Genomic DNA, 26,382 nt, shown 5'->3' with positions numbered 1-26,382 from the left:
AAGCCAGCATAATGGTAGTAAATCCCTCAGCATGACTATGGACTATGGGCACTATTTAATTTTATTGCAGTTAATAAAATATTTAGTCAGTAGAAATGATCATATGATATATAATCAAGAACCGGCAATAGCATACATGCCAATATTTACAAACAAGCACCATGGACAGAACTTTACAACTTGTGACAGGCCCTTAAGTTAGCAAGGCCATTAGTATCATCTGTTCAGTTGAGTTCTCACTAGGCCGGGGATCCACATCGTACCTGCACCCTGGTAGGATTCATCCATGGTTCTACAGAATCTGCTGTCATGTTCTCAGGTAGAATCACCGGGTTATTGAGAGGATCAGTACATGAGGCTGTGCAGTTAGCGCCTGCAGGGACAGAACACCCCCAAAATATTTTGTATTTGAAATGTAATCTTAAGAAGCTAATAACATACAAAGACAAGCAAACAGCAAGCAGTGATTCACAACTGCAAAGGCGTATTATTCCCTGCTACAAGTTCTGGCAACAGGAGTTACTCTGATGCACACTGACTATGTTACTAGACGTGTAGGCAAGAGCCAGGAATCACGAGTCGCTGTTTTCAAAGTCATTTAACCACATGTTGCTTGTTGTATGAAGCTGGACTCAAAATATCTTAAATCCCTAAGCTATCTCATCTACAAGTGATTGTCTCACCGATGATATGTCCCTGATTGCACGTGTATTGGATAGTGTTGAGCTCATGGGGTGGAGGACATGTCCCTGTAAGTCCCTTGCAGAGGCTCAGTGTCTCAGTCCATGTCCCGTCCTTACTGCACACTGTAGATACCTAAAGCACAAACATTCATCTCAAAATAAAGCACAAGACTACACACCCTCAAGACAGTACAGGCGTACAACAAAATAAACATGACAACTTATTGCAGTCAAACATTTGTGATCATTTTCTAAACCGTGATAGAAAACAATAATTAGCAATAGAATAAATACTTCTAATACATTATAAATGACACTGACATAAACGTGTATGGTAACACTGCAGGCCAGATAGGTCCTAGTTTTTAATTATCTTTTATTTATATGATGCTACAAGGATTCTGGAATGCTGCACATAAGGGATAGACTGAGCATACAACAAGATTACATACAGTCGTTGCCAAGATCACCAATTTACTTACAGACAAGATCACACATTTACATATCTAGATAATTACCACCCGTAAACTACATAATTATATAGGGAAGACAAACGGAAAGAGGGCCTCACTTGCATCAGTAATATGCAACCTGATACACTTTGGGGGGCCACATTGGGCGACCCTCTAATCCTCAAAAGGGCCGCTTATTACTTTTAATCTCAGTAGTTTGTTAATTTAATACATTTAATCAATAAGACACCGATCTGTAATAACATAGCAGGCCTTTTAAACCAGCATTACAAGTATGACAAGCACATATGACAACAAAGAAGGTAGGAGATGGGGGCTGCAAATGAAGGCTTAGAGGGTCTCCTGTTGGCCATTACTAACTTACATTCTAAAAGGGAAGTGAGCAGACACAAAAAGGGAGAAAGGAGCAGTGCTGTTGGGGGCAAAGTCTGGAGAGTTAGGTGGAGGTGTGGTATGCTTGTATACCTCCTGACATTAGAGGGTAAGCCAATATGGACCGGGACCATGGCCAAATCAAGGTGGGTGGGGCATGTCCGCATCATGGAGGGAGCATATCCAGGGCGGGTCCACATCAAGGAGGGGCATGCCCACAACACAGAGAGGGTTTGTCCCCGTCCCAGGAGTTTGCCTAGCACTGAGAAATGCTAGGTTGCCCTTATCCCTCTCTTGTTCACCTCCTACCACCTTAGTGCCAGGTGCATGCAGCACCAATTCACGGCTGTGTGAATGAGTCATGCCACCCAACTTCTGGGCAGATCAAGACAATGCAGTCTCGATTATGACAACGGGAAAGAGCTCGGTGAACGTCTGATTGAGCGGGGGAGGACATTCCAGAGGTTGGGAGTAGCGTTTGAGAAATCCTGAAGATGCAAGGATAAATCCTCTTTAGAGTGTACTTGTATATGTTATTTTATCACTGCAGACTGAATGGGAAAATGTATATGCTATACTCTTATAATATGACACGCAGAGCTGTAACTAGACTTTTTGGTGCCCTGTGCCAGAAAGAGCATTGGCGCCCCCTCATTTTTCAAAGGGACATGATGCACCCAAATAAGGGGAATGGCCTCATGGGGAAGGGCCAGGGAAGAGATAGGAGAGGCCAGGAGATGCTGGGGATGAAATAAGAGGAAGTTATAAGTGAGAATGATAATAAACAGAAATTTGTCAGGCCCAAACAGCGACCCCTGACCTGTGGTGCCCTGTGCGATGGCACCAGCCGCACTACCCTAGTTACGGCCCTGATGACACGATTTTCCAAAAAAGTCTTTAATGATGAACTTCAGAAATTGTATAATAGTGCAACACACAGCAAGGAACAAACACACCAGTACCACCAATCCTGAGATGCTAGCATAAATCAATCACAAACATAAGGCCTTTTGGACATCAGTGCATTAGAACAGGACTTTCTATATAATATATGGCTGTAGGGAGTAGAACTGCTGTGGATCTTCAGAAATTGACCTAATTCCATTTTCTTATTTCTTTAATTAACACAGGCTGCCACAGCACTTCATAAAAACACAATAATGACAATAGTAATATATCATATTGCTGACATGTTGTCTATTCAGTGATATCATTTAGGCAGCGGGAAGGTAGACTTGGAAGCATATAAACATCAATATCGTTTCACATAACTCTCCGCTTCCTTTAGATGACAGGATGATAAAACAGCACTAAATTATCCCACAGTTCAGATATGTCAAGCAGTGTTGACACCTGAGTGCTAAAACCGTTATATTAAAATCATATCCTCTTTCTACGCCTACCTCCTGCGGTTATTAACAGTCCGTGAGAAAGATTCAGCTTCACAGGATGTGACAGTCGGACAGTGGGGAGATGCAGATGGCGGCATTAAACCGGTCTCCTGCCGACCTTCACCCCTACACCATTATGTGTGGTAATTATAATCGTAATACCCATTTTGTTTCAGTAATGTTTGTTAATCATTTACATCTTCTGATTAAAACTGTCATATAACAGGTTTTTTTTCAAATGTCATAGTGTATGAAGTGTGATCCAAGCCTATTACACCTTTACATACAGTAACTCCTACCGGCTTCCTGTCAAGAAGAGATCAAACGCTATCTACACAGTAGGAAATTCTCATCTGTAGAGAGTTTATCATATTGTTTCCTAAAGCAATCTACTTAATCTGGTCCCGCACGCTTCATTTTGTTTTTTATTATTGTGAAACAAATAATTGCATTTCTGTACAATTACACCAACCTACATTTCAGGCACACAGGTCGCAATCGCTCGTGGATTTCTCAGAAAATCAATAATAGGATTGCTTTACACCGTAATGTGTTTGGCCATTTTCAAAAGGGCTGAACATTAAGAGACGAACATGCAGGAAAATTGCTGAGATTGTGCTCACCATAAAATGCATTAGCCATAATAATATTACTAACAGGTCTGTCACTCAATTTAATCAAAGACCATCTCAGTTTGATGCCTCTTAGAACAGTAAATATAAACAGAAGACATTTGGTGGCTAAGTACAGTATTACTGGCCTGGCTACAAGATACAGATGTGTCCCCATCATACTGGCCAACTCTCCCTGATTGTCAGGGAGACTCCCTGAAATAGTAACAATCTCCCTGACTCCCTGAATAGTCTAGTAATCTCTCTGATTGTACCTTACACCCATTATGTAACTGTTATATAAAGAAAAAAAATCCAGATATATACATGCAAATGGGATCACTAGTATCATTTCCCTGCATTGGGTATAAGGCACAATGATCCCTATGGCTACATGCATTTTACTGAAAAGTATCAGTGTATTTTCATCAATAATTAGATCTTACTAACTGCTTTGGGGCTCATTTACATTCGGATGTAAGTCAGGATTATGACACGTCTCTCAGATGTAGCAGTACAGCCCACTTTACCGCCGCGCGCATAGGTGCAGCTTTCATTATCCCTGAAATGCTTTTTCAAAAGTAGGCAAGCATGGTCCACATACGCCTTACTTCCTTGCTCGTTAAACAGCTCTTCTAGTCATGCCGAGCCGTGCCTCAGTACCGCCGAGCGTCTTTTCGTGTGACGTTTTACCTTAAAATGCCTCTTATTCGCAAAGCAATGTGGATAGGATGCACAAGCAGCTTCTGCTGAGTACAATGATATGTGGCATGCCTATATTCTGTGTACAGCTGCGGTTGTATCTGCTTGCGAAATGCTACGTTACAGGGTCACAGTCACTGACACTGTAACGTAGCCTTTTGCATGCAGATACCCCCGCAGTAGCATACAGAATATAGGCATGCCACATACGCCACTGATTGTGCTTCTCATTTGCATCGATTTGTAAATATGACGGGTTTGAAGGTAAAAGGTGGCACAAAAAAGACGTTCTGTGCTCCCGAGTCGAACAGCACTCACGCGTTATGTTTAACGCGACTTGTAGCGCACAGAGGTAAGATGTATCTGGACACATCTGTAGATAAGAATAAGTAATACAGCATAGGGCTTGCATTTTGGGAGCAGGGAGTTGAGGCTAATTTGCATATCAACCAATGCATGGAAAGCAGCATATTTAGGGAATACAACTTAATGTTTTCTTTGATCATATAAGTGTGCAATTTCATTTTGACACAAGGTTTTTATGAAATAGTGCAATTGAATTCAAAACAGACTAATGATCACTTATCCCACAAAATTGAATATTCAGTTTGCTGGGCCACTGTCATTATTCTGATCATATATTGAGAGTGGTGCAAAGAATACAAGGGGCACAGGGCCTTAGTGAAAAAGTACATTAATTCCCCCTGCAATTGGTTAATTAACCCTGGACATTTTCAATGGGTATGTTAAACTTCTTTATGGGGAATTTTGGAAAGCTTAATTTTCAGACGATGAGGTGAAACTTACTTCCGAATAATTAAAAAATTTTTTTTAGTCAACCCTAAACTATCTCCTTTTGGTCTTTTAGACATACTTGCCTACCCTCCCAGAACAGCCTGGAGGCTCCTGAAAATGTGGTGGCACGCTTACCCACTTGGAAAAGTGGGCAAGTCTCCCTGTCACCGAAGCCATGAGTGGGCTGTACCGGCGGCCGATGACATGATTTGCATTGAAACGCATCATTGTGGCACTGCCCCCCACTTCACAATGCCAGTAATCGTGGCATTGTATAGCGGGGACGGGCCTATGGTGATGTGATTGCATTGTCATGCCCCCCCAGACCCGCCCCCTCTGCCTTGCCACACACCCCGCGCGGCCGACCTTGCTGCCCCCTTCCGGAGAGGGCAGCCTAAAGGTCAGCAAGTATGCTTTTAGATGAAGAGATGCCACCATATTATACCTGCCTATTACTCCACTACCTTTGGCATAATTAGCACTTACACACTCCTGGTGGAAAACCCTGATAATTGCATCTATCCCATAACTTACTCTTGTATAAGCATTGTAAATGTCCAGAAAAAGGAAATATAACGTTGCAAATATGGTATGGATCTATTATGGTGGAATCTCTGTATACTAGTACTGATCAGGACCAGTACATGACAAAGTTAGATGTGGCTTATAGTGGTGTAATACAATCTGTAGTATATTCATGTGTACTACTGCTGCACCTCTTGTAACCCTTGGGGAAGATGTATGAAGCTCTGGAAAGTGATACAGTGAAGAGTGATAAACGACCAACCAATCAGCTCCCAACTGTCAGTTTTCAAACACACCCTGTAACATGGAAGTTGGGAGCCGAGTGGCTGGTCATTTACCACTCTCTACTTTATCACTTTCCAGAGCTTCATACATCTGCCTCATTGACTGCTTCAGGATAGGTGTCACTATTTGTTGGTGGTGAAGTGGCAGAAGTAAGATGCTATCACTGTTATCCCAGATACTCTCTGTTTAATCCTAGTTTGTAAGTTAGTTGGGCTACTCCGCAGAAACTTAATTTCACCCCTGAAACACTCATAGTTGTAATCAAGAATTAAGCCAAGACATTTAGCAGAGATGGGATGTAGTCCGCATCCTGGCGGTGCCCATCCCAACAGTCACAATACAGGCTCCGGAATCCCGATGGTCATCAGAATACCGGCTCTCGAATCCTAATGATAATCATAATACTGATCCCGATGGTCAGAATCCCGCTGTGTTTATTAAGGTTAGGGTTAGGCACTAGGGGGAAGGTTAGGGTTAGGCTGCAGGAGCAGAGGGTTAGGGTTAGGCACTAGGGGGAAGATTAGGGTTAGGCACTAGGGGGAAGGTTAGGGTTAGGCTGTGGGAGCAGAGGGTTAGGGTTATGCACTAGGGGAAAGGTTAAGGTTAGGCTGCAGGAGCAGAGGGTTAGGGTTAGGCACTAGGGGAAAGGTTAGGGTTAGGCTGCAGGAGCAGAGGGTTAGGGTTAGGCACTAGGGGGAAGATTAGGGTTAGGCTGCAGGAGCAGAGGGTTAGGCACTAGGGGGAAGGTTGGGGTTAGGCTGCAGGAGCAGAGGGTTAGGCACTAGGGGGAAGGTTAGGGTTAGGCTGTGGGAGCAGAGGGTTAGGGTTAGGCACTAGGGGAAAGGTTAGGGTTAGGCTGCAGGAGCAGAGGGTTAGGGATAGGCACTAGGGGGAAGGTTAGGGTTAGGCTGTGGCAGCAGAGGGTTAGGGTTAGGCACTAGGGGAAAGGCTAGGGTTAGGCTGCAGGAGCAGAGGGTTAGGGTTAGGCACTAGGGGAAAGGTTAGGGTTAGGCTGCAGGAGCAGAGGGTTAGGGTTAGGCACTAGGGGGAAGATTAGGGTTAGGCACTAGGGGGAAGGTTAGGGTTAGGCTGTGGGAGCAGAGGGTTAGGGTTAGGCACTAGGGGAAAGGTTAGGGATAGGCTGCAGGAGCAGAGGGTTAGGGTTAGGCACTAGGGGGAAGATTAGGGTTAAGCACTAGGGGGAAGGTTAGGATTAGGCTGTGGGAGCAGAGGGTTAGGGTTAGGCACTAGGGGAAAGGTTAGGGTTAGGCTGCAGGAGCAGAGGGTTAGGGTTAGGCACTAGGGGGAAGATTAGGGTTAGGCACTAGGGGGAAGGTTAGGGTTAGGTTGTGGGAGCAGAGGGTTAGGGTTAGGCACTAGGGGAAAGGTTAGGGTTAGGCTGCAGGAGCAGAGGGTTAGGCACTAGGGGAAACGTTAGGGTTAGGCTGCCGGAGCAGAGGGTTAGGGTTAGGCACTAGGGGGAAGGTTAGGGTTAGGCACTAGGGGGAAGGTTGGGGTTAGGCTGTGGGAGCAGAGGGTTAGGCACTAGGGGGAAGGTTAGGCTGCGGGAGCAGAGGGTTAGGGTTAGGCACTAGGGAGAAGGTTAGGCTGTGGGAGCAGAGGGTTAGGTTTAGGCACTAGGGGGAAGGTTAGGGTTAGGCACTAGGGGAAAGGTTAGGGTTAGGCTGCAGGAGCAGAGGGTTAGGGTTAGGCACTAGGGGGAAGATTAGGGTTAGGCTGCAGGAACAGAGGGTTAGGCACTAGGGGGAAGGTTAGGGTTAGGCACTAGGGGGAAGGTTAGGGTTAGGCACTAGGGGGAAGGTTAGGGTTAGGCTGTGGGAGCAGAGGGTTAGGCACTAGGGGGAAGGTTAGGGTTAGGCACTAGGGAGAAGGTTAGGGTTAGGCTGCAGGAGCAGAGGGTTAGGATTAGGCACTAGGGGGAAGATTAGGATTGGGCTGCAGGAACAGAGGGTTAGGGTTAGGCACTAGGGGGAAGGTTAGGGTTAGGCACTAGGGGGAAGGTTAGGGTTAGGCTGTGGGAGCAGAGGGTTAGGGTTAGGCACTAGGGGGACGGTTAGGGTTAGGCACTAGGGGGAAGGTTAGGGTTAGGCTATGGGAGCAGAGGGTTAGGGTTAGGCTCTAGGGGGAAGGTTAAGGTTAGGCTGTGGGAGCAGAGGGTTAGGATTAGGCACTAGGGGGAAGGTTAGGGTTAGGCTGCAGGAGCAGAGGGTTAGGGTTAGGCATTAGGGGGATGGTTAGGGTTAGGCACTAGGGGGAAGGTTAGGGTTAGGCTGTGGGAGCAGAGGGTTAGGGTTAGGCACTAGGGGGAAGGTTATGGTTAGACTGTGGGAGCAGAGGGTTAGGGTTAGGCACTAGGGGGAAGGTTAGGGTTAGGCTGCGGGAGCAGAGGGCTAGGCACTAGGGGGAAGGTTAGGGTTAGGCACTAGCGGGAAGTTTAGGGTTAGGCACTAGGGGGAAGGTTAGGGTTAGGCTGCGGGAGCAGAGGGTTAGGGTTAGGCAATAGGGGGAAGGTTAGGGTTAGGCACTAGGGGGAAGGTTAGGGTTAGGCTGCAGGAGCAGAGGGTTAGGGATAGGAACTAGGGGGAAGGTTAGGATTAGGCACTAGGGGGAAGGTTAATGTTAGGCTGTGGGAGCAGAGGGTTAGGGTTAGGCACTAGGGGGAAGGTTAGAGTTAGGCTGCGGGAGCAGAGGGTTAGGCAGTAGGGAGAAGGTTAGGCACTAGGGGGAAGGTTAGGCTGCGGGAGCAGAGGGTTATGGTTAGGCACTAGGGGGAAGGTTAGGCTGTGGGAGCAGAGGGTTAGGGTTAGGCACTAGGGGGAAGGTTAGGGTTAGGCACTAGGGGAAAGGTTAGGGTTAGGCTGCAGGAGCAGAGGGTTAGGGTTAGGCACTAGGGGGAAGATTAGGGTTAGGCTGCAGGAACAGAGGGTTAGGCACTAGGGGGAAGGTTAGGGTTAGGCACTAGGGGGAAGGTTAGGGTTAGGCACTAGGGGGAAGGTTAGGGTTAGGCTGTGGGAGCAGAGGGTTAGGCACTAGGGGGAAGGTTAGGGTTAGGCACTAGGGAGAAGGTTAGGGTTAGGCTGCAGGAGCAGAGGGTTAGGATTAGGCACTAGGGGGAAGATTAGGATTGGGCTGCAGGAACAGAGGGTTAGGGTTAGGCACTAGGGGGAAGGTTAGGGTTAGGCACTAGGGGGAAGGTTAGGGTTAGGCTGTGGGAGCAGAGGGTTAGGGTTAGGCACTAGGGGGACGGTTAGGGTTAGGCACTAGGGGGAAGGTTAGGGTTAGGCTATGGGAGCAGAGGGTTAGGGTTAGGCTCTAGGGGGAAGGTTAAGGTTAGGCTGTGGGAGCAGAGGGTTAGGATTAGGCACTAGGGGGAAGGTTAGGGTTAGGCTGCAGGAGCAGAGGGTTAGGGTTAGGCATTAGGGGGATGGTTAGGGTTAGGCACTAGGGGGAAGGTTAGGGTTAGGCTGTGGGAGCAGAGGGTTAGGGTTAGGCACTAGGGGGAAGGTTATGGTTAGACTGTGGGAGCAGAGGGTTAGGCACTAGGGGGAAGGTTAGGGTTAGGCTGCGGGAGCAGAGGGCTAGGCACTAGGGGGAAGGTTAGGGTTAGGCACTAGCGGGAAGTTTAGGGTTAGGCACTAGGGGGAAGGTTAGGGTTAGGCTGCGGGAGCAGAGGGTTAGGGTTAGGCAATAGGGGGAAGGTTAGGGTTAGGCACTAGGGGGAAGGTTAGGGTTAGGCTGCAGGAGCAGAGGGTTAGGGATAGGAACTAGGGGGAAGGTTAGGATTAGGCACTAGGGGGAAGGTTAATGTTAGGCTGTGGGAGCAGAGGGTTAGGGTTAGGCACTAGGGGGAAGGTTAGAGTTAGGCTGCGGGAGCAGAGGGTTAGGCAGTAGGGAGAAGGTTAGGCACTAGGGGGAAGGTTAGGCTGCGGGAGCAGAGGGTTATGGTTAGGCACTAGGGGGAAGGTTAGGCTGTGGGAGCAGAGGGTTAGGGTTAGGCACTAGGGGGAAGGTTAGGGTTAGGCTGCGGGAGCAGAGGGTTAGGGTTAGGCACTAGGGGGATGGTTAGGCACTAGGGGGAAGGTTAGGGTTAGGCTGCAGGAGCAGAGGGTTAGGCACTAGGGGGAAGGTTAGAGTTAGGCTGCGGGAGCAGAGGGTTAGGCACTAGGGGGAAGGTTAGGGTTAGGCACTAGGGGGAATGTTAGGGCTAGGCTGCGGGAGTAGAGGGTTAGGCACTACGGGGAAGGTTAGGGTTAGGCACTAGGGGAAAGGTTAGACACTAGAGGGAAGGTTAGGGTTATGCTGCGGGAGCAGAGGGTTAGGGTTAGCCACTAGGGGCAAGGTTAGGCACTAGGGGGAAGGTTAGTGTTAGGCTGTGGGAGCAGAGGGTTAGGGTTATGCACTGGGGGAAGGTTAGGGTTAGGCTGCGGGAGCAGAGGGTTAGGCACTAGGGGGAAGGTTAGACACTAGGGGGAAGGTTAGGGTTAGGCTGCGGCAGCAGAGGGTTAGGCACTAGGGGGAAGGTTAGACACTAGGGAGAAGGTTAGGGTTAGGCACTAGGGGAAAGGTTAGGGTTAGGCACTAGGGGAAAGGTTAGGGTTAGGCACTAGGGCAAAGGTTAGGGTTAGGCACTAGGGCAAAGTATAGGGTTAGGCTGCGGGAGCAGAGGGTTAGGCACTAGGGGGAAGGTTAGGGTTAGGCTGTGGGAGCAGAGGGTTAGGGTTAGGCACTAGGGGGAAGCTTAGGGTTAGGCTGCGGGAGCAGATGGTTAGAGTTGGGCACTAGGGGGAAGGTTAGGGTTAGGCACTAGGGGGAAAGTTAGGGTTAGGCTGCGGGAGCAGAGGGTTAAGCACTAGGGGGAAGATTAGGGTTAGGCTGTGGGAGCAGGGGGTTAGGGTTAGGCACTAGGGGGAAGATTAGGGTTAGGCTGCGGCAGCAGAGGGTTAGGTACTAGGGGGAAGGTTAGGGTTATGCTGCAGGAGGAGTGGTTTAGGGTTCAAATACTTAACAACATTCATCGGAATTTTAACCTTCAGGATTCCACTGCCATTACTGTGACCTTCAGGATTTCATACCCAACCTGCAGAGACATTCTACATATATACTGTATGAACTGAACTGCTATATCAACAGAATATGAAAGATTTTGCATGTTATGTGTTTTTAGTACAGTAGTTTCCTCTTGTGTCCTTCAACAAATCTCTCACAAAAAGAGTTCTTTGTCTAAACAATAGATGAGCGGGTCAGTTTTGCTGTAAACCGAACACGCCCAAACTGGGTCTCGGCTCGGATCACTTGGGGATTCAGAGTAGACTCGGGTCTTCTTGCCAAGTTCAGAACTCGGGGCCTGATTCAGAGCCGGACGCTATTAGCGGACGCTCGTTCTGAAAAAGGGGCCGGACATTTAAAATGAGAGCTCACTCTTTGCGCTGTGTTGACACCTCTATGTCTGAGCGAGCGTCCGAAAAATGTGCTCGCTATTTTGTAGAGACGCCCCTTTGCCGTTCGCATCACACATCATCTCCGGTATTTATTAGATTAATCGGGAACATCGGAAGGCATCTGAACTGCTTGCAGTGCTTGTGGTAGGATTTTCTTCCCGCTATCACTGCGAGCAGTTCAGGCTAAAAGACAACCAAGTGACATGGTCAATGACGCTCCTTTACTAATTATGCACTCCCATTAAACGCCCTTTCGACCGTTAGGCACGCCTGCATTCGGATCTCCACTCCCCCGTTTTCAAGCACCTTCCCCTGTTACCACCCACAAATGGAACATTCTGTCAAACAAATTAGCAGCCCCTCGCCGTTTTACGAGCGCACGATTTCCGACCGCAATGACTGTTTTGCGCATGCACAGTTGTGCGAACATCGCTCAGAGCGAATGAGCGGCCGCTTACGAGCGGCTCTGAATCAGGCCCTCGGTTCTAACAACCGGATCTTGCGTTATTTTGGATTATACAATATGTAAGTCCCTCCCTTGAGATTTCTGGTGTTGTCAGGTGGTCAAAACTGACTGGAAAGGACTGGAAATTAATGCCATTGATGTTAGTAATAAACTAATAATACTATAGGAACAAAAGCAGGTCCATGTTACATGATTATAGCTGTTTTTTTATCAATTATTTAAAGAGATCTAAAACTAAAACTGAAACTGAACCAAACACAACAATGATTTAGAACCAAAACCAAAACAGTCTAAACCAGTGGGGATCACTTAAACAAAAAATGATTTACACGGAACAGCTCATCAATATCTGTGAAAAAAGGCAATAATACCTAGTTTTACAAGGGTTCATGTGTGCGTTCGATATCTACGATTATTGTCAAAGTGGAGCTGCAACCCACGTATTGGACAAGTGACAACCTGCACTTCTTAACCTGGGTACACACTAGACGATATGTCGTCCGATATGGCGGATCAGGCTGACACATCGGGCACGTCTTCTAGTGTGGACAGAATATTGCGCGCTCCTGTTGGTCGTTCATCGCATCTTCTGATCTGCCTGCAGTGCAGGCCGATCAGAAAATATCTTGAACGATGCCATGCTCCTGGATGTGGCCACTGAACGATATATCGCGCTGTTGCACAATAACAATATATCGTTTGGTGTGTGTGCGGCCAACCGACATATAGTTCCGTCGGTCATGCAGTCGGCCATAATCAAGGATCGTGTAGTGTTTACTCAGGATTACTCTCATAATTGGCTAGCCACTCTCTCCTGAGTTTGCTATATTTAGTTGTTTTTTTTATTCCAAAAGAGGTATAAAAAACCCATAGGATGTATTTTTTAAACACACGTCTCTTTTAGTACTGTAGGCAAGATATACTCTCTAGCACAGTGTATATAATGTTACCTCAGTATGAACACAGATCACACAATGGAGCAGATGTATGAAGCTCTGGGAAGTGATAAAGTAGAGAGAGATAAACGACCAACCAATCAGCTTCCAACTGTAAGTTTTCAAACACAGCCTGTAACAAGACAGTTGCGAGCTGATTGGTTGGTCGTTTATCACTCTGCACTTTATCACTTCCCAGAGCTTCATACATCTGCCCCAATGTCCTCTACTGACGTTCGGGCCCCAGGACTGTGCCATTTGCCCAACCTAGGAAATCACTAACATGAAAAAGTATTGATGCTAGGGATATAACGTCCCCTGACATTGGCCAGATGACACAGCAGTGGAGTCAGATATATACATAGTATGAGAACTACATACAGTATGAACCCCCCTCTCACCAAGTAGGACATTTTTTAGATATAGGTACTGTAGATATGCTACTGTAGAAATTGTATCCAACCAATAGAAGAGACCATCTGGACTTATTAAGATTAAAAGTAAAATTCTACAAAGTGGAACCTTAAGGCGGAGCATTGGGGCTACTAATCATTGTGCTGCTAATAGGTGCCATTGTAAGAATCGTGGAGCAGCGGAAGGTGAGCGTTTAGTAAGATGATTGTGCCTACCAGCAGTATTCAGCATTAATCCACTGTACAGCTGTATAATGTCAATAGGGCACAATAAGCTGCAGAAGGGAAACTCACTTCTTGGCAGCGGGAAAGTTTTATTAAAAACACTTTCACGACAAGAAGCAATTTCACTTCCTGAACACAGGGATGTGTGCAGTCCACATGGCTTCTCCACTCTCTGCCACTCATCAATATGTTATGGATTTTACTCGCACTAAGCGGATGATCTAATAGCTCCCATAGAACAGCATGTTTTTTTCTTCTAACTTCATGATGTAGATATAAATGCTTATAAAAGAACATTGCTGAAATGTCTCACCAATGGATTCCAAACACGTAGTCATAAATCAATAAACTGCCAGAGGGATACAGAGACAGCGATAAAATTAGTTCAGTTGCATCTAGTCCTGTTATCATTTTTTTGTAGCAGCTGTGTCTATCGGTCAGAGACAACAGTGGTCTTGGCTGGTGTATGGTCAAATAAGATGGTGTAAGTCCGCACAGCCAATGATATCCCTAAACCACTGTTGGTAGGTAGGTGGTTGTGAAAATGTTACAAGTCGCCAGCGAGCCTTCTTATTTACCCGTGGCTCTGGTTGTCTCTCCTCCAGGTCGCCAGCCACACTCCCGGAATTCTGCTCCTGGACAACGTACATGCCATACTGGGACGGCATCTCCTGTTGCTAGGAGATTGGAACACCTGTCTGCGGCATGTGATACTGGATGAAGTTTCCTCCTCACCTGTAGATTCTATTAATCACCTGCCTCGTATCCATTGTTTCAGCATTTTTCTTAAGCCTGTTGGTTCATCGCCAGCTATAGCGTGTTTGTACGTGTCCTTCCAGTTCCTGCGTCTAATACGCTCATTCCAACATCTAGAGTTCTCATATACCGCTGTCTACAGAGTTCCCTGGGTTGTGCTGTCCTTGATGCCTCACTGCTCATTTGTCCATCTGTTACCATCTCTCTGCCAAATTATCCCGGCTGTATAGCCACACCTCGGCCCGCAAGGCCGCATCACAGCCTGTTAACATACCACGGCCAGCAAGATCGCATCACAGCCTGTAAACATCTCGGCTCTCAAAGCCACATCCCGGCTGTATGGTCGCACCTTGGCACGCAAGGCCGCATCACAGCCTGTTAACATTTCGGCTCTCATAGCCGCATCCCGCCTGTATAGCTGCACCTTGGCTCACAATGGTGCATCTCAGTTTGTAAACACCTCGGCTCTCAAAGCCGCATTACGGCTGTCATAGCCGCACCTCGGCCCTCAAGGTTGCACCTTGGCTCTCTAGGTCGCATCAGCCTGTTTACGCCACAGCTATCTGGTCGCATCTTGGCTGAACAAGCCGCACCACTACTTCTTCATGTTCTTCCTTGATTCATTGAAGTTACCTCACCTTCTCCATTCACTACCAGTCGCATAACATCCTGTGGCCTTAGGATAACCATAAAAGCCCCTACTATTCCGAGTTTTAAGACCAGGGAGCCACCTAAGTACCCGTGAATGTGTCGTGTTCTAAGGGAACAGCGGGTGGTTGCTATTGGCAGAAGACCTAGACAAGAGTGGTCATAAAAGTCTTACACGGTGATTCCTAAGAGACCGTAACAGAAAATCCATCATGGTATATATTTATGTTTTAGTTTCTTGCCCCCAAGGTTGCTGTGTCCTTCCTCATCTTCTTTGAAGTTATGCTCATGTATATATTTTTTCTTTCTACGTATATTGTATGTGCAATATGTTCCACTCTTGCACTTTATATATTATTTGCTAGTCATATTAAGCCAGATGCAGAGTTAATTGGATGTACATTACTCAAAAGAAGTGTGCATGAAAAAAAATGCCTACATTCGCCAATATTCAGAGCTGTACATATCTCGATATGCGGCAACATCTGAGTGTGTAGCTTACTACATGGTTTCCTTTTTAAATGTGAACAGCCTATTTTCTTTGTCTGAATATGAAAAGAACATTTCCACCATATTGGATGCAGGTTTACAGAGATTCACCAGCAGTGATGGTTTGGTACACCGAATAAATGTATTATTGATCTTTGGTGGCACTTGTGTTCCTTCCTTCCAGCACCACAGCAGAGAGGCAAGGATCTCTACCTGGGCACAGACAATAAGCCGGATAAGAAATGTGCAAAAAGGATTTCGTATTTGTTACTTAGATCTCCACCACAGATGTTAAGGTAGGGTACTTTACTTAAAGGATTAGTTGGCTGGGTGTTCTTGCATAGAATGTAGTACAAATTTGAACTGCAAAATATCATGATCACCAATGTATTGGTTCCTTACAGTAGTTTTCCTATCTCAGACTATGACTAACTTTCACACAATAATTATTGAAATAATCCTACAGACCTGATCCTAAAGAATTATCATACAGTACTATTTACTATAATACAATATTTATGAATATATTACTGCAAATATTACCAAACTCAAAAATGCCACTTTTTTAAAAGTAAAGGTCAAGCTGGGAACCTCAAAGTGTATGAACAAAATGTAAGTCTTTCCTTAAATAATACATTGGCAGTGCTGACACTGTATGTGTAATTAAAGCAATGTCCACCACACAATATGGATACTTCTGAATAACAATATGGTTTAAACTCACCAACTTGCAGGATGCAGTTCCCTCCAGAAGGTGGACACAGAGTATGCTGGAACACTGGAATTGCCTGAGGTATTGAAGCAATTCCCAGCTTCTCTTTTGCTATTTGGATTTCTGTCTGTAGATTGGCTCTCTGGATCTCTCAGCTTCTTTTAGCAGCTTTCCTCTGTTTTAAAGGCTCTCCAAGACTATGGAGGGTAACTCTTGTCTTCCTTGGTTCTCTGTATGCACTCTGTATGTCGGCTGTGCTCTCTGTCTCTCACTCTCATTGGTGGGTCCCCAGATCTAGCTCTGCCTCCTCCAAATTGCAGATGTTTTCTACTCTCCCACCATCCTTTTCCAGGGCTTCCCTGACTGCTGAACGGCGCATGCCCAATTGCTATGTGGGGGCTGTAGTTTGTTAATAGCATGGGCTACATTGAGACACAGTTAAAGTGATACCTTGCAGAATACGGGCTTTTGCAATAGTGCTAAATCAACCGGAATGTTTACAATTACACACAATTGTGCAAAATGTGATGCTACGTACACGCACACATTATTTTATGGTTTCTAAATGACCTTTACAGACTTGTACCTGTAATCCTCACGCTCTACCCTGTTTACTCTGCAGGCTTGGGGCCTCTTTGACGTATTCCTATACAAAGTTTCCCTGTGAGTACCAATGTTCTCTCCAATCTGATTAATCTTGAAAATAAACCGCTAAAAGGCTAATTTAATGAGGACTCTACACTGAAGGGGTTTCCACTCACAATCTGCAGGATTTTTCCTAGTAAATTTAATTTGTAACCATATAATCTCCAGATAACTCATTTAGAGAGAAGACAGATGACTGCCCTCCTCTAATACACAGTCCTCAAGTGATTTAAAGACTTGATACAATGAAATCTATTTTAAGGGGTGAATCCAATTACCCACGAAGGGGAAGAGTTGCTGTTGCAACGGCGTACAAACGCTGGCGATGCCACCCAAATTAGCACCCCTTGTGGACCCTTTTCGTGCTGGACCCGCACATTTCTGTACGCAGCCCTATCAATCAGTAGCACCCATCCTTATTTCTGTGGGTAAGCACAGCTTTGGTGTAGACAAAAAAAGATGTGTAAATGCAAACACAAAGAGATTGTCCCCACCAGCCCATGTGTTTATATGAACCCTCTCGAATTGTGCTTAGTAAATGTACTTATCTTTAGTAAAGTGTACAAGTAGGATGATAGCATGATGATATCCTGTTACAAATAACCATGTTTAAGAATGATAAATAGAATGCAAAAGAGAAAAACCAAGTTGCCACAGGCCAAGCACGCTGTATATTATCAAGATACATACATATTGGCAGAAATGGACATGGAAATGATGTTTACAACTAAGTGCACCTGGTTGGACAAAAAAAGTTTTACACCGCTGAAAATGTGTACAAATATCTTTTCATAGGCGCCTGCAAACCAAGGAATGTCCCTCAAATTTCATTTAAAAATCTCATCCTGCAAAACAAAACCTTATTTTCACAAGTGGGCACAAAGGGCCTGATTCAGAGCTGGACACTATTTGCGCTCGCTCGTTCATTAAAAAGGGGTGGCTACTCAAATGAACCGTTCACACTTTGCGGTCTGTTCACGCCTCTATGTCTGAACGAGCGAACAAAACTCGCGGTCGTAATTTTGAAAAAGACGCCCCCTGGCCGCTCGCACCATACGTCATGTCCGCTATTTAATAGATTAATCGAGTACATCGAACAGCGTATGAACTGCTCGCTATTCTTGTGGTTGGTTTTTCCTACCACAATCTTGCGAGCAGTTCTGACTATAAATCAACCAAGTGACGTGGTTAATGAAGCTCCTGTATTAATTCTGCACATCCATAAAACGCCCGTTTTGACCTTTAAGCACGCCTGCGTTCTGATCTCCACTCCCCGTTTTCAAGCACCTTCCCCTGTTACCACCCACATACGCCTCCTCCTGTCACTCAAAATAGCAGGCATTCACTATTTAGCGAACAAACGATTTTCGGCCGCACTGACTGGTTTGCGCATGTGTATTAAAATCCGTACGCATGCGCAGTTGTGCGTACATCGGTCGGAACGAACGAGCGGCCGCTTACGAGCGGCTCTGAATCAGGCCCAAAGTGCGGAACAGAAGTGTGCCTAATCCGTTTTCAGTTATTAACACCCCAATATGCCTAAGTTCTTCCATCAAAATATATTACATTTGTTTTTATGGTAGCAAATGATGCCATTTTGATGCAGACTTAATGCATTTGTGCAAACCTGTAAGCACAATGCCACAAGACATACCCTGAGCTGCACTTTCGCTAAGGACCTTAAGGGCGGCGGACAGGAGTAGGTAGCTATAGTAGTGACCCAAGAGTAAATGTTGCAAACACTGTATTATTCGCGTACGAGATGATGATACCAGAAGAAAATAACTGTGCATGTAGCCATGGGGGGAAGAATATGCTGGAAAGAAAGATTAAGGTCAGGCGGGGAACAAAGGTCAGGGACAAGGAAAGTCAAGTTAAATGGGGGCAAGTTAGATGCCAAATAACTAAAGAGGTTATTATTCTACCTTCAGGAAACCTTTATTTGGTCTCGGCATACCCTCTTGCAACTATTGTTACACACATTTGTTTGTCTTCCTAGTTTTCATCTGTTTTTTTTGAATATGCATTTATAGCATCAGGCAAAGTTATTATTTATCTCATTGCTTGGGATAGGCAGGGCTGCTTGAAGGTCTTTCAGGCTCCATTACTAGGGGGTGTGATTATGCCCCACTCTGTATACCAGGCCCCCTTACATGTGGCCTTGACTCTTTGGTATGCCCGCCACCCGGGACCATAGGCAGGCCCACAAAGGCAAACGCAGGGTTTTTTTCCGTCTGCCTGGAAACCTCCCTCCCAAGCCCACACCATGACCGCAATAGAAATAGTAATATAATAGCATTTTACAAGTGCTGCATATTATTCTCAGTATCACAAATGAAATAATTAGTACCACCTGTGGATCTTTTAACATGTTTCAGCCAGTAATAAATAACATGTGCGCAACTAGGAGATCTGGAAAACATTCACTGTTAAGGATGTGCTGCTATAGAGCCCAATATGTACATATATGTCCAGGGCAGTGCAAGGTTCCTCTGCTGCTCCCCCAGGCTCCCGGACTTGCTCTAATGCTCTGGAATGGTGCCCACATCTAACATAAAAGCATTCAGCTAAGGCAGGATGGCCCTACTGCCACATTTAATGGATTACTATGATCGCTGGTCCTGTATATGCCGGAATTATGACACACAATACACTTTGTATGACGCTTATTAAAGCTGGATAAGTGATAATTATGCCCTCTTCATGGACTGGTCACACTCACTCTAAAATCAAGCATATGGAACCCCCCCCTCTAGAAATCCTGCGTTTGCCACTGGGCCCAGGAACTTTGCCCAGTACCTGTCTCCCCTTTTGGTGCCCCTGTATAAAATGACACCATTGTATCTACAAAGAACTTTGTGTTATATGCAGGATTAACAACGAAACAAAAATATTCATCTCTGGCTGATGATGTAAAGGCTTGGCTAAAGAAAAAAAATTAAACCAAAAAGAAGCTCAAAACTTGCAGGAGGGCCCATACAAGCCAATAAATGAAAGTCATCTGGAGATGGAAAATCCCTTTAATGCAAGAAAAAAAGGGAAGAAAAGATCTAGTCAAAGCGTTTTTGCAAGTCAATAAAAAAAACAGGGGCCCATATGCTGAATCGTGTGATAGACTTTACTTTGTGAATCAGTACCTCTTGTAATCCAATTTAAAAGATTTAAATGACTGATCGTTTTAAAATAGACAAGGGACACAAAGTTCAATTAAAAGCCTCGTTCGGCACATTGTGAACTAAGCACTTCTACCAAAGGTGTGAAAAACAAATTTATTCCAACACTCTCATCACTGTCACAGATAATCAACTTAATTATGTGTTAATTATGTTTCACTGTTAAAATGAAATGTGACTATATCTGCACACAATCAAAATTAGTCTTATTACCTAAGCACCATAATATCACTCTTTTGCATTTTGCTATTTTTAAATTGTGCTGTCTATGGAGGACTTGGTCAAAGTATTTCTCTCCAAGTACGGAAAAGTGTTATTTTGTGCTAGGTGAGCAATTTGAGAAAATGACACATTTTTGTATTGCGAGGTATTCTACTTTTTGCACCTGCAGAATTGCAAAACCCAGGAGCCATAGAACTCATCCCTACGTAAACTGCTTGGGAGATGGGCGAGAATATTAAGTTAGCTGTGAGGCTGGGGTTATAATGTCACCATAATAAAGCTGAGCTGTTGTCTCGGCAAAAGGAAAACATTATGGATGGAACGTACAAACAACCGGCAATGAAGTTCAAGGTCAGGAATGGCCCCTCTAAGCTTTTGCACTGATTGCTAAATCTCATCAGCCTTCTGAAACACATGTACTGTAATGTTCACTGGGCAACCAAATGGTGCAGAGAGGAAATCTGGTTTGTGCTAGGTACATGCTGTGCCACAGCAAACAAAGCTATAGAAAAAAGTTGGTAGAGTTATATGTCAAGAAAGTAGCAATGCCATCAAAATAACATTGTATAACACAGAAGTGGCATTGGTATTCATTGTATCTTTATGAACAGTGGGCCTGATTCAGCTTTGGGAATTGAGTGAGATATATCACGTAACTGATCATCTTGGTGAAACCATGTTGCACTGCAGGTGGGGCAAATTTAAAATGTGCAGAGATTTAGATTTGGGAGGGGGGTGTCCAAACTGACATTTAAACATAAACATAAAGCTGTGCAGTATTTGAGGGCTACATGCAAAAGCAGCCAGTATTTACCCTACATGCACAATATAATGTATGTATTTACACCCCTTGCATTGCAACATGGTATGTCCAGGTTCACAGTTACTTACTATATCTAATGGTGCGTACACATGGTACGACTTTTATGAGCGATTTGAACGATATTGTTCATATCGTTATCGTTCATATTGTTAAACGTTCAGTTTTTTGCAGTCACCAACCTGACAACGACCAACGATGCACGTTCCCGCATGAACGATAATGATATCTATGGTCTTTCATGCATACAGGCCAACTTGGACGATTTTGTAAAGATTTGCCTGTAAAAAGATAGATATCTATGATAGATATCTCAGTGAAGCTATCAGTGTGTACAACCAAAATCTATCATCTATCATAGATATCTATCAGTGTGTACAAATAAAAATCTATTATAGATATCTATCAGTGTGTACAACCAAATCTATCATAGATATCTATCAGCGTGTACAACCAATGTCTATTATAGATATCTATCAGTGTGTACAACCAAAATCTATCATAGATATCTATCAGTGTGTACAACCAAATCTATCATAGATATCTATCAGTGTGTACAACCAATGTCTATTATAGATATCTATCAGTGTGTACAACCAAAATCTATCATAGATATCTATCAGTGTGTACAACCAAAATCTATCATAGATATCTATCAGTGTGTACAACCAAAATCATTTGCTCTGCACTACAGAAAGTTGGAGGGAAATCTATCAACTATCTATGGTTGCTCAAGTAGTTTCGTGTGTATGCAGCATTACTCTATTCCCAAAGCTGAATCAGGCCCAGTGCTCAGTGATGACATCAAGCATTAGTATTAAAACTATATATATATATTATCATACTGATGATTCTAAGGGATAAATTTACTAAAGTGAGAGTTTTTAGAAATGGAGTTGTTGCCCATAGCAACCAATCAGATTCTAGCTATTATCTTCTAGAAGGTGCTAGTTAAATGTTAAGTAGAATCTGATTAGTTGCTATAGGAAAAATCTCCACTTCTAAAAACGCTCACTTTAGTAAATTTACCCTTAAGGATGTACAGAGGTCCTCATACAAATAGCGTATGTTCACCATATGGCGCGAGGGTTGTTGCAACTTAGAGGCTCTGCCATGGGTAGCGCAACATACGTTTTCCTACATACTGCGTATTTGTTGCATCTTAGCCCAATGCAAAGATGCTCACAGTGTATCAGGGATGTTAGATTGTTGCAATGAATGGGTATAACATTCTGTATGTACAAAGTCGCAGATTAAACATAAGTAATTGTGGCGGGAAGAATAGACGTGGGTGCCAATGACATATACATAATGGGTGCAGGGTGTGCAGTACAGACGGGCCCCTGGATCCAGGGGGGCCCACACCTGCACCCATATACAGCTATACTTACCTCTCCACAGTCTCCAGAGTGCAGCAAAAAACACAGGGAAAATGTAGACGGACATTTTTCTGGTGACTTGAGCATGCACAGTGGAGATGTCCCTGGGAATAAGGTGCAGGCACCATTTTTCCGGAGACTCGCATGTGCGCAGTGGATTCTGGCACCAAGCCAGAATCTACAGCGCTGCCAGAGAGGAGGGGGCCCACACTGAGTCTGCACACGGGCCCTCTCCTCTCTTAAAATGCCCATGGCTGGTGCTCCTATTGGAACCTTTTTTACACAGGTTTGAGATTTAGGGCCGTATTCAATTAGAAACGAAAAGTCCGTCTTGGCGATACTTTTTCACCAACTATGTAATTTTCACCGGTTTTAACTTATCCCCGTATTCAATTGTAGCGTGTTGTCGCCGGCGAGATAACGCAATGCAATGTAATAGGCGAAAAAGTTTTACCTATGAATACCCAGCAGAAAAAAGTGCAGAATTGGGGTTTTGGGGTGCTGTTGCGGGAACCACCCTACACCCTTTGGACAGCCCCCCCTGACGCTAACTGCATCACAAAACACAAAAACCCCACAAAGGACACCCCAAAAAAGTACTTTGAAAAAATGGGTGAAAAAAATCAAAGTGGGGATACAAATTCAAAAACTAGCGAAATAGCCTTTGGGGGGGGGGTCTGCAAGTATGGGGGAGGTGTTTTTTGGATTGCAGGTGCTTGCTGAAGGTGCGTTTTTGACGCTTTTTAATGCTTGGCTTTAGCAAGTTTAAAATATGCTTGCACCGATTTTTATGTATCCCAAATTTGATGGGACTACTTATTTTCCCCCAAAAAAGTTGTAAAATGCTATTCTTCATTTAAAAACCTCAAATATCCTTAGCAGGGCTATTCGGGGGTACCCATAGTGATCCCCCATTTCAGTGCATCTTTAGGAGGGTGTCATGCTGATTTCCCCAAAACTGACAGAACTTTTTAGCAAATTTCAGTTTCGCCAGGTCCCGTTTTCGCAGATTTGGAATTGAATACGAGGATACGCAGGGACGCGCACAATACATTTTCGCACCTGAAACCAGTGATGACGGCCTCGGAGAAAGCGTTTTGTGTTGTCATGTTTTGTCATGATCTTAATGTTTATTATTGAAGAGAGCTTTAGCATTCTCAGCTCTCTGACTATACCAAATTACACATTATTCACTTCTTTCTTCGAACTGTGTCAAAATGATGACTTTGCAAGGACCCTGCTGTACTGTGAGCTGCCAAAATATTACACATGGAATGCTCCTCGAAAAGTTTTTATGCGCAGAAAACAGGGAGTCGCTGAGGATGGGCCCTTAGGCATTGGGGCTACTCGTAGATTCCATCTGGGTCAGTCAGATATTCACATTAAAACTTTTCAGCCTTGATAATAACAAAAATCGGAATTTTTTGTTTAACATTTGTTGTCACAATGATATTATAGTGATTTTATACCAAAAGTGACACGGGAATGACCCGTGCTCAACCCTGCAAGCTAGCAGGGTCTGATCCCCAGGTCACTGGACACGGGTTGTTCCATTTACACTGACAAAAATCCCAGGTTGATGTGCGATCACGTGCATTAACCTTGGATTTTTAAGTCAGTGTAAAAGGGGTATAAGTCTAGATATAGAATGTTAGCAATTCTACATTAATTGCAGTCAACTTGTGGGTAAAGTTTTAGGCAGGGGATAACGCTCTAATGTGTTTAAGAACAGAAAATCCAGCAGTTGCAGTGTCTTTTCAATATTTACCTATAGTGCAGATGCTGTAGTAGTAACCTGTAAACCATCTTTTCTAATATTCTGTGATTTCATTAAGGTGGGCATACACGGCACGATATATGTGATGATCCGACAGATCGGCACGATATAGGTGCTATATTGTGCTGTGTATGGGCACGAAATCGTACCTGATATCGTGCTGCACGCTCCCGTGGGGTCGTACATCGCATCCCCAGGTCTTCCTGCAAAACCATCTGACCTGGGATGCGATGTACGATCCCATTCAAATGGTGGAGGGGGAAGCTGGCATATCTGCAGTCTGCGGGGACCGCACGAATGCCGGCAGTGACAGCACGATCCGTCTGCTGACGGATCGGCAGTTGCACTATATGGTGCATCACACCGTGTATGGCCAGCATTAGATCATAGGTGACTGTGTCTGTGCCTGGACTGTCTCCACCCCCCCACTGGCAGCGCATGATGACACCACTCAGTGGTGCAATCAATGTTGCAGCTGCTTATATAGTATACTGTAAGACTCCCCCCTTCCTCACTAGCTGGGTCAGTCACCTGTGTGGAGCTCACGATGCATCAGCCCCGCTGCCCAGCAAGAAGATAGCTCCTTCAGCAGCAATGAATATCAGCCTCGCTAAGCCCCTCCCCTGTGACGTCACCACTGAGTCCGGAAAATGGAATCAGTGGTGCTAGATGGAGCCGGCCACTGGATACCTGCTGCCCACCTCCCGCAGCTGCCCCCGGATCAGTCAACAGCCTGACTGACCGGCAAGCAGCTGCACACATTGTTTAAACAACAGCATCGCTGGTGACAAGCGCTAAGCCCCTCCCCCATGAGGTCATCACTGCACCACTGATTCTGGAACATGGAATTAGTGGTGTTACTGTGAAAAACCCACCCGCTGCTGCCCGTCCACTACCTGCAGCTGCATAGTGAAACAATAGCGCCGGTGACATGCGTAAAGCCACGCCCTCCAACAATAGAGGGCGTGGCTATATTTCACCGGGGCCCACCGGGGAAATCCCCGAATCCCCGCCAGCCCGATCCGAGCCTGATGGTGCCCACCAAGTAGGCCGTGGAGTCTATGATTTGAAATTTTGGTGTAAACAAGTTTGCTGAAGATGTCTGCCAGTGCCTAAAACTGCACTGATCTGGAAAATGAAAAAGCATTACAGCCTTGCAGCTGTGGACTGAGCACTAGACTAAAGCCACAAAAAATATAAATAAATAAAAGGGGTTTAAAAAAAAAGGTTAAACAAAAAAAAAAAATTGTTTAACAAAAAAAACGGCAGTGGGGAAGGGTAATTGGATGCAGCCCCTTCTGCTGCATCCAACGCGCAGAAGGCAAGGCAACTGGACCCAGACACCACAACACTCCTGGCATCTGATGTCATCAGTTCCCGTCGCGGCGTAAGCATTACTCCTTCCTTGCAAGACATCGCCCTGCAGAGGAAAAATGCTGTCCTAGCCCAGTATAGGGTAAGTTAGGGACAGCACTTCCACAACACTGGACCATACTAGCAATTGGCCCCCCAACCAGTCCCTAAGAGGCTATAACCATTGTGGTCATATAACCCATTGTTTTTAATTCTCTGACTTTTCACTCTTTCTATTCTCATCGCCAGCCTTAACCCTTCTCCATCCTTATTTCTTCCTTTTGTTACGTCAATTCTTTTTACTTGATTTCCCTTCCCCCACCCCTGTTTAAGAAAAAAAACAAAAAACTATTTTTTTTTAAACCCTTTTTTTTTTTGGGTGGATTTAGTCTAGCGCTCAGTCCACAGCTGCAAGGCTTTAGTGTTTTTTAATTTAACATTTATTACTGAGTTGCTGCATACAAATGTCAAGCGCAGCACACTATCTTTATTTTTGCACTGATCTGGAGGCACTGGCTGATATACAGTGTACCAGGGGCAGAACTATGGGAGACAATAGAGGCGTCTGCCGTCGGGCTCCAGCACTGAAGGGGCACCTCCTCCATTGCCCACAATATATTCACCCCACTTAGGGCTATACCCGGAGTGTACCGTCACGGTCGTCCAATACATGGCACCTATTCCCGACACCTGAGGAATCACCATACACTAGTGGAGAGCTCAGTGTTAGACCACCAGCTACCGCCTACGTCTATCTATAGCCTGTTCCTACTCATTGGTGTCGCTGCTCCTCAGCACTTTCTTTTGTCAGTGTGACACTTCCGGCTCGGACCCTTGCAGCAGTCCCGGCACATCCCACACCCACAACTCTCGGTCCCACTCCTTCCAGCCCTAGCCGCAGCAGATTCCTAAGTGGCTGGCCCGAGGATAAGTGTGGCTGGAGATCTTCTTTCAGGAGCAGGATTTCAACAAGCATGCATCGAAAGGAGCTGTGGATAAGAGGGCATGGAAGGCGGGTGCCTGGGGCACCAGTGATTGAGATGTGGTGCAGTTGGCAGTAGACTGGGCATTTT

The 26,382-nt window shown here is 45.3% G+C and overlaps 1 protein-coding gene across 2 annotated transcripts in view; it reads right to left on the bottom strand.

The window, feature by feature from the left end:
- PAPPA2 (pappalysin 2) overlaps window positions 1-26,382 on the bottom strand; it is a 303,379-nt gene that overhangs the window by 17,319 nt on the left and 259,678 nt on the right. For both annotated transcript variants that reach the window (XM_088461902.1, XM_088461901.1), the window contains exons 19-20: window positions 684-816; window positions 264-373 (exon numbers count right to left, since the gene is read on the bottom strand). In XM_088461902.1, coding sequence (XP_088318028.1) covers window positions 264-373; window positions 684-816 — 243 coding nt within the window. The remainder of the gene's footprint in view (window positions 1-263; window positions 374-683; window positions 817-26,382) is intronic.

Source organism: Taudactylus pleione, unplaced genomic scaffold, assembly GCF_031769625.1.
Source record: "Taudactylus pleione unplaced genomic scaffold, aTauple2 ptg001123l, whole genome shotgun sequence".
In the NCBI taxonomy this organism is placed as follows: domain Eukaryota; kingdom Metazoa; phylum Chordata; class Amphibia; order Anura; family Myobatrachidae; genus Taudactylus; species Taudactylus pleione.
The sequence above is the reverse complement of the archived record's forward strand: the minus strand, read 5'-3'. Positions and strand labels throughout refer to the sequence as shown.